Source organism: Tetrao urogallus (assembly GCF_951394365.1).
Source record: "Tetrao urogallus genome assembly, chromosome: 2".
NCBI classification, from domain to species: Eukaryota; Metazoa; Chordata; class Aves; order Galliformes; family Phasianidae; genus Tetrao; species Tetrao urogallus.
Window position 1 is genome coordinate 23,618,567 of NC_136814.1, and position 9,256 is coordinate 23,627,822.

The 9,256-nt window shown below is 39.7% G+C and overlaps 1 protein-coding gene across 1 annotated transcript in view; it reads right to left on the reverse strand.

Annotated features, from left to right (window-relative positions):
- The window catches only part of HAAO (3-hydroxyanthranilate 3,4-dioxygenase), a gene marked incomplete at both ends in the record, with an annotated part of 32,353 nt that extends 29,664 nt beyond the window's left edge, over window positions 1-2,689 (reverse strand). The window contains one exon of the mRNA XM_079550743.1: window positions 2,610-2,689. Coding sequence (XP_079406869.1) covers window positions 2,610-2,689 — 80 coding nt within the window. The remainder of the gene's footprint in view (window positions 1-2,609) is intronic.
- Window positions 2,690-9,256: the final 6,567 nt, after the last annotated feature.

The following is a 9,256-nucleotide window of genomic DNA, read 5'->3' on the forward strand; positions in this document are numbered from 1 at the left end:
CTAACAGTTAAACAATAGCCCCATCAAAAAATTCTCACCATCAAATACAAGTAGGAACTCCAAGAGGTTTGTTTGTTCACACTGCTAAACAAAGTTGTCCAGTTGATATAATTGTATAGAGTTAGGAAGAAAAAGCCATAAGAAATAAGAGGTTCAGTTAAGACCATCTGGGATGCAGTTAATGCAGTTTCCATGTCAAAGGTTTCAGGCATGTGGAAATTACTTGATTGCATTATTTTTAGATTTCGAATGAGATTATAATCAATGACCTATTAAGTTTTACATACCCTTATTTCTCTTCCTAATCACATAAAGAAAATGTAACCAGCAGGCAACCTTTTAGAAATGTCTCAAGACTGTGAAGAATGAGATATTTCGTAACTACAATGAGGCCTCTTTACTGTAAGTACCATACTCTGAACTCAAAGAGCTTTAGAAGTGCCTTAGTGACCCTGTAAAAATAGCTGTGTCGCAGGTTCTGATTTGGCACAAATTGTTCTTTGAGGTTAGAAGTAGTTAAGCTTGCAAGGCAGTGTAATTAAAATATATATCATTAAATTGCAGCTCTGACATTGTGTTGTTTTCTTGACTCTGGTAAAACTCTTAAGTAGATGGTGATTCAGGAAATGAAGTTTTGTTTCGAAATCCCGAATAGGTATTTAAAATGTTGATTTTCTTAATTGAGTGGAACATAAAAGAATAAATGTTTGAAAGCCGTAGCAAATGTAGAAACAGAAAGTCCAACTGATGTGATGTAAGACTTAGACTTTAACCATTAAATATCTTTGAAATTTAAGATCATAAGTTACTTAAATTTTTTAATATGTAGGCCACCTTGCGTTGTAAAGGCCATGAGAAGATTTCTTTGTACAACCGTACTCAGCACATAAATGATCAAGTCTTTGAAAATAATCTTGGAAATCTATTAGTTAAATCTTGGAAAACTGCCTAAAGCTTTTTGGAAATCCTTAAAGCACCAGAAACGGGTGATGAGAGACTCAGAATGTATGTAATACAAGGCTTGTCTCTCCTCTTCCACAGAATGAAGTTTTAACTGTGGGAAAAAGAAAAAAAAGAAAAAAAAAAAAAAGAAAAAAAAAAAAAGATTTATTTAATCTATGCAAGTTTTATTGTGAAAAATATCCTTTGTTTCAGCGTGGCTTTTTGCAGTATTTATGAGGGAGACTCATCAACACTAACTGTTTAGGAACTCATGTAACTTTCTAATCTCTGATGGACCTCGTGCTTCACAGTTACTTCGTGATTACACAGAGCTGCTGGTAGATTGTGCAGAATAGTTCAGTAAACAAGACGGTTCAACTTACTGTTAAGAAAGAAAAACATGAATGTTTCACATAAAATTTTACTGACATCATTGGTAAGCTTTAGAATTGACTCTGCTTTACAAAATGCTTCCTAAATCTGTTCTGAATGTGAAAGAAATGAGATCATAAAAAGAAGACATTTTCTTCTCTCACTCACTGTGAAACTGTTGTGGTGATTTGTTTCGTAATTTCTCAGTCAGAACATAGAACTTCAGTTTCAATAGCAACATGTCATTAAGGATGTGCATTTTACCTTTCTTATGCTTTGCAACCATAAATTTGAAAAGCAAATGTAACTGTGAACAGAAATTCATGTCATGCTATGGTGCTGCTCATTCAGCTTTTGATTAGAGGTAGCCTTTCAGGATACGGCAAGACATAAATTCTTTGCTTTTTTAATAATTAAAATTGAAAAGTAAGGAGAAAAAACAAGTTTTCTTGCTTGCAGGTTTTCTATCACTTCTTATAGATTATTTGCTCATGAAAATCTTACACACAGGTAGTTTTAGACTAAATACAGTGTCCTTGAATTCAGTGACAAAGGAAATCTCTGCGAATTTTACAACCAGATGTTGTCACGAATGTGACCATTTACACTGAAATTTGTTCAAGGGCTTTGATACTGACAATATGCATGCTGTAAGCCTTTATAATGCCCATGGTGTTTTTCCTCTGTTAGCTGGATAATTATTGAGTCTACAGTTCACAGTTCTAAGATGCTAGTTAGTCCCCTCAAACATTGCCTGTTCAGCCTCATGCAGAACAGAGGGTCCTTCCCTGCCTTGTCAGCTCTGGAAATGTCATGGGCATTGGAAATTCCTGCATTCCTCCTCTGCTTTTCTCCTTGTCTTCACATGATATATCCCATCAGTTCTGATTGCTCTTGCATATGTAGTATCTCTGCAGCATCAGAATGTCCCCCAGCAGCTCTGATAGCTGCTGCAGGTTGTAAGACAGTACAGCACAAATCTCTTAGCTAGATCTTACCATTTATGGATGGGATGCCTCAGAAATCTCCTCAGATTTCTATGAGTTTATTGTCAGAGGGCCTGATGCAAAGTCCCTTAGCGGCCTAATTGCCTTACAAGCAGAAGTCAGGCAAGCATGCTCAAACTGATCTTCTGTATAATCACAATGCAAGTTACTTCCTATTCTTCAAAGCTGCATGTGTGACTGCTGTCTTCTGAGAGGAACTACATTTTCTTGCATTTTAATAATTTCCTCTTTTAGCTAAGAATATTTATATATTTAAGAACAACATAAAATACCCCTTCATTTACTTACATAAGCTTGTTGCACACAGGTGGTAAAAAGGCTGCCCTGTTTTCTTCTATCCATTGTCTGACATTCACAAGAAGCTCCATGGTCCACCAGCTACTACAAAGCTTTTGAGGAAGATGTTTGAGTTTGCACTGTGCTCTTTCTGTAAGCAAACCACAGGCAACTCGGTCCCCAGAGCTCAGGATTGGTTGGTAGAGGAGGTGTCTTCAGGCTCGAGTGTCAAAGGGGACAGGTTCATCAGCCAAAGGTTACTTTTGAAAGAGTGCTAATGCTCAAGTAGCTTAGCTAATAATTGACAAGTGTTTTTTAAAAATGTATTTTCATCTGAGGCTCATTCTATCCAAAGGAAGTCGCTTCATTCTCTCAGCTGCATCAAATGTTACCTCTATACAGAAATTGTCTCATTACATTGAGTTATGAAAACTTGGGCATGTCTAATATAGAAACAGCAAGTTTCAAAGCTAAATGTGCTTTGAAATTCAAAGCAGTGCTCAAAGTTCAGTTACATGCGTAGAGTAAATACAAAATGTATTTTTGCACATAACTATCTATCTCTGTGTTTCAGGCTTAATAATAGCCCTATTTCCTTTTTCCACCTCTCTCAAGCTTCTTAGGCCAAATGATCAGGTATGTAACTGAAAATATTGGGAACCACGTCTGCAAGACAACAAAAATAAATGTCTCTTGCATTTTTAACACTAAAAGCAGCTGCTCACAAATGTTCATTTTAATTAGTCCCACTCATTTCCAGTACTGTGACAGGGCTCGTTGGAGAGCTGACTGTGGTTCTGTGATGCCCTTAAGCAAAACATAGCATGCTATCATCAAATTAGCAGGCAAACAAGAAATGGATAATTATCAGGCATTCCTGGTCTGTATTAGTCTTTATCCCCCATTAATTTATTTTCTGCATCTATGAAGTTCCTATTGGATTGCTCACTGCTTTCAGATCACCTCATTACTCCATTTTAACAACACTCTTTTCAGGTTTTGAATATATGAAATGGGTGATTGTAAAAAAAAAAACAAACAAACAAAACAAACAAAAAACAAATCATGACAAAATGTCACAGCTTTTTATTTGCTCTTACTGCAGCTTAGTCTTGTGACAATATTTGTACTGTGCTCAGTGGGTCAGTGTGCGTGGGAGTAAGAGTATAGTATGATTTACTTAAAAGTGGGCTATATATCCTTGATGATATGTGCCTATGGGCTGTACAACTTCTGGATTGAAGAATCAAGATACTGGAACAGTACACACTGGGGTATTCTTCAGCTTATACCAATGTAACTTTCCTACGAGAGGGGGGAAAAAAGGCAACAGAGTATGTGTTGAAACTAATTCTATAACTCTTGCTTTAGTAAGTATGAGAGTGACTCTGCTTTACTTTCATCTCTACTACTTCTTTGCAATTTAGTTTAAATTATTCATGTAATTGATCCAAGAAAATTCCACTTATTTTAGGAAAAAAAGATTCACATGGCTTATAGCTCTGTTACATTATTATAGGCAGTATGGTATTGGCAATACTTTCCCCTGAAATAAGCACAAAGTACTTACTATTTCACTCTGTTACTAAAAAAAAAAAGAAACAAAAAAACAACAACTAACATGATTTATTTAGTAAGTGAAATTTCCACTGTTAGAACGACTAATGGTTGTGAGGCATCACTACATAACATTCTGCACAGTTTTGGACCTACAGACAAGAACATTTAGGTGCTTTTTGTTCTGTAGGCTGCTGGCACACTATTTAGCTGCGAAGGAAAATGGTCTTCCATTTAAAAGGCATTTTCACTGAGAGGACTGTGACCCAGCCAGGAGAACTAAAGGCACTTTTAATGACAGTGGTTTTGTAAAGCTCTACCTCATCATTAGTAACAGATTGCAGAGCAGGACTCCATTTGTCAGGCATGAAAGCAAAAAGACTGTTCAAATTCACAGCAGGGAAAATCACATACTGGATTTGATAAAGCCAATATTAATGTGCAAGTTTTAACTGTAGGGTTATTCTGTCTCAACCCCCTACTCTCACCTCTAGTCTCCACTATTTCTCCCACTAGGCAGCATCCAAGGCATTATTACCTGCAGAGAACACTATCTCAGTATAAGCTGATAAATCCATTTTATGGCTAGAGTGAGGTATGAAAAAAAAAAAAAAAAAAACATTCAGGAGACCAATGAAGTTCACTTATAAAATTTACCACTGCTAGAAAGCAGAAGTGACTGTAAGAAGGCAACATTTTTTGGAGCCTTCTGAAAAATGCAACTAATGGGCTCTCCATTTTGTAGTGAATGTGAGGGAATGCTGCAATTTTTGCGGAGAAATAAGAAATGGTCTGTGCAGCCTGGAAGTAGTGGGCTACAAGACGCAATTTCTGTGCAGTGTATTGGAGAGGCAAAGACCAGGCCTAGTGCTGCAGTCTCAGTGAGACTCAGTTAAGTCTGTACACCTCATGAACCAGATTGGGACCTGTAATTTTTTTCTTGCTACTCTGTTTTTCAGTAGCTCTTTCCATCCTTCAAAGTCTGTTCCAAAATCACAGGTTTCTACATCTGCTTTTGGCTCACATCCTTCCCTGAGGTGGAGAAGACATGGGTAAAGGCTCAAGATTTGTCAGCTTTTGCTGAGAGAAATGCAAGACTAGTAAAAGTATAAAACTAAAACATAATCAATCTACCCTTTGCACTATGGGTGTGGGAAAAAGTGTTAATAAGGAAAAAAGCACCTGAACATGCTTGGTTTTTTGTTTTTCGTTGTTTTTTTTTTTTTTTTTTTTTTTTTTTTTGGATCAGTTCTGTGTTTTTTGTGTCCGAAAACATTCTTCAAGAAACAGTATGAATGAAGTACGTTTCAAACTGAAAGCATCATTTATATATTTATATTTTTAAACCCTGCTTATTTGGAAATAAAAATTCGAATTGGTAATAAACTTATGGAGGGAATCCAAGTGCAGTTTTCTTCCAACTTATGAACTGATTCATGTGGCCATCTTTTCACTGTTTTTTATTTGTAAACAAATTATCCAGGGCCTCAGTCAGTGTTGGTGGGGATAAATGTAAAAAAAACAGGTTGATCACATTGCAAAGCAAAAGGTCCTACAACATCTGCTTGGATCTTTACTATCGCTATAATTTTTATGGGAACTGATTAAAATACAACAGCACTGATTATAGTATATATAAATATCACAGACAGATTCACTGAGTCTTCCCTCTTGTCTAAGGCTGAGTCTGCAATAAAGATCTTGTCTGTACATTCACAACTTCAGCTTTAATTCATGCTGACAATTTTGTACTTGCCAAAGATGCACCTGTTGGATGAAATTATATTCATGGCAATATTTGCATAATTTATTTTATTTGGTAGTGTACTGATGTGCAAGTAAGGGTGATGAAGACAACTGCAGTGTTCTGGCATGCCGTCTAAACATCCACAATGATGTAAAATTGCTCTGAGAAATGAACTGACAGCAGATTTCTTCTCTCTGCCAGTCACCTTCATCAGTGGTTAAGATACAGTGGATATGTGTTACATCGCCTGTCAACGCTGTATGCTACTGAATCATATTCTAAGTAACAGCCACAGTAATGGCACCAACAGCAGAACAGCTGTCATGACAGGCAAGAAGAGCCTTGTCTCCATTCAGCACAGCCTCTAAAGGTTCAGCTCATTTATGAATCTTGTGTGGGGGAGGAGGTACTGTAGCCACATGTACCTGACACTCAACCCTGGAGATCAGTGCCATCTATTTACTTAAAATTGATTGAGTGCCCGTCACCTGCTGTGCGGGATCACGCATATTTCATTTTAGAGGCCATGGAAACCCAAGTGCTCCTGTAGTACTGCACAGCCATGCACTCCATCATGACAGGTCTGGAGCTTGTTGTTTTGCCTATAGTAAAGCAGATGCAGAAAACAACCATTCTTTCTGGCGATTATGTCAGCAGCCCAGCAGAGCTGTCACACATCTAGGAAAGTAAATATGATGTCAATGCGTAATGATGGGAGGAAAAATAGAGAGATTATGTCCTTGTGTCAACTGTGTAGCAGTACTGGAGCACTGCTTGTGTTTAAATGTCTGCTGATGCCAATTCTGTTGACTATCTTCCTTCCACAAATAGTGACAGAAGTGACTGCAAAACAAGTTCATGTTAGCACTGTACTTCAACAACAAATGCACGCATGAGGTTTTTCTAATAACTGTTTCTAAGTAATAAATCGTGTATATACTGTGGTGTTTCTGGGCATACATAATGGTTATATCCAGTGTTTTCATCTCGGCAGTCCTTCCGGCGTTCGGCCGAGCTTCTCGCGCTACAGGGAAAGCCCGGACTCATCTTGCGGCCGCCATGCGGGTGGGAGGGCTTTCTGCCGGCGCCGCGGCTGCTCTCCGCCTTCCCGTGCTTCGTAGCGCCGCCCTCCCGAGGGCGAGGAGACCGCTAGCCCGTTTCTCCTGCAGGGCTTTGTCGCTGGTAACGGCGAGAATGCTGCGTTGGCAGGAAGCCGAGGTGCGGCGGGGCCATGACCGGACGTAGGGCACAAGAAAGAAGCCCATTGCACTTCCCCCGCCCGGGCTGGGCGAGTGCTTGATAAAGCGTTCGGGAGGAGTTGGTGTCAGGGCTCCAGTGGCGCAATCGGTTAGCGCGCGGTACTTATACAGCAGTACTAAAGCCGAGCAATGCCGAGGTTGTGAGTTCGAGCCTCACCTGGAGCACAGAGCTTTTTGAGAGAAAGGAAGGGCTTTTTTTAAGACCGCTCCTGAGGAGGAAATGGAGGAACTGATAAGCTTATGGAAAAATTACGTGCGGGCTTCTAAGCGTGTCCCTGCTGCCACGGAGGTGTGGAGCCATATGTGTGGGTGGATTCCTTGTGCTTGCTCTAGAAGCGGAGGGGAAGTGGTCGCACACAGGGAGCGCTTGCAGGGGCACTTTTTCTATACATTCGGTTGTGTAGACACGTGCTTACACAGATGCGTCTTTAATACTTTTATAGAGCAGCTTTTTAGTATGGAGTAGTCAACGTTTTCCTGGTAAAGCTCCATTTGCAACCTTGCAGGAAATAAAGGTTGCTTTATCGTAGCTTATTTAACACAGCGCCAACTGTTGACTTCTGCGATCACTACAAGCGATCCTTTCCTTTGGCTCCTTCAGCATGCATATTCACCGTAACTGCTCGTTAATATGGTAATGTTTTGCAAATGTATAGTCGACAGAAGGAAGGAAAAGAACTGAAATAGTTTCAGGTTTGCTTTTATAATTGGAGAAGTGGCAAGGCTGGAGAAAAAGGGCAATTTCTTGGGGAAAGAGAAAGTTGGAAGCGTTTAGGCCCAAAGCTTGTAAAAATGCCTGTTAGCATCTGTCTAACCTGCTATTACTGCACTGTAACTTATATAAATAGTAACTTATATAAATAGTTTATTGAGAACCTTGGGACTGTGCAGCCAGAGGCATCACCATTGCCCACATCAGCCCACAGGTGTGTTACTGCAGGCACTTAATTCCTTGATGCTCCTCTTCTAATTTCAGTCCTTCAGTTACCACATCTTCCCAATACTAGCCACCACCTTGGCCCCTCTGTATTTTTCAGGAACTTCACCACTGTTTTCAGTGATGGTACACTTCTGGCTGAGGTGTGCACCATGTGCACTCAGCATGATGAGGCCTAAATAGAGCAGAGATACAATTCACCTTCTGTTTGCTGTTTCACATTTTCTCCTTTGTGAATGAGTACATCAAAATGATGGGGGGTGAAGTGAGGATGGAGTTTACAGAAGTGTTGGCATAGTAAAAAAAAAAAAAGTGAAAGCGCTGTTTCTGTGCAACTGAAAAGAAGAATAACAGAAAGCCTGTTGTTTGTAATGACAGAGGCAACCTGCTCTCCAGGCTGGACCCACCTAATGAAGACTTGGGGAAAAATACAACTTCCTCCTCTCCCTGACATACAGGAGCCTTATGTTTGTAATAAAGGTTTTGGCTTGGTTTGCTGAGGGTGATAGCACAATTTTTACCATATCCATATCCATTTTTACCACAATTTTTACCATTTACTATGTCCAAGGAGCACAAAATGGACGCTATTTGCTGAATTCACAGCAGCGGCCCAGCTTCTCTGTAACGTGCTTCTGCTGTACCAGAGAGCAGCTGGACAAGCAGTAAGAATTGCACAGTGCTGTAGCCTCCTTCAAGGCCTCCATCATCCTTGAGATCTTTCCTTCTCTCTCAAAGGGGATTTCTATCCTGCCTCTGAAGAAAAAAAAAAAACAAACAAAAAAAACCCCACCAAGATTGCCATGTGAGAAACACCTGTTTGCATTCCTGCAGTATTTTACACTCCTGATTGCTTAACACCTGTGAGAGATACAAGATGGGGATTTCACACTGGAGGTCATATAAAATCAGGACAGTTAAGGGGGAATTCACTCAGCTTGCACAACAAAAGGATGTTATTTACCTGCATATAATGGCTGTTTGTGAAACAAATTGTACAGAACTTTTACAAAAGTCTGACTACATCCTGAGGAACGCTGGACCATGAGGTAAGATAAATTAAAGCATGGGGGGGGAGGTTTGTGACTCTTTATGGCCTGTCTGTGGACACCTGGTGGTGCTAGGATATCCCTTTGTTCTGGTGTGAATGCCCTGGGCC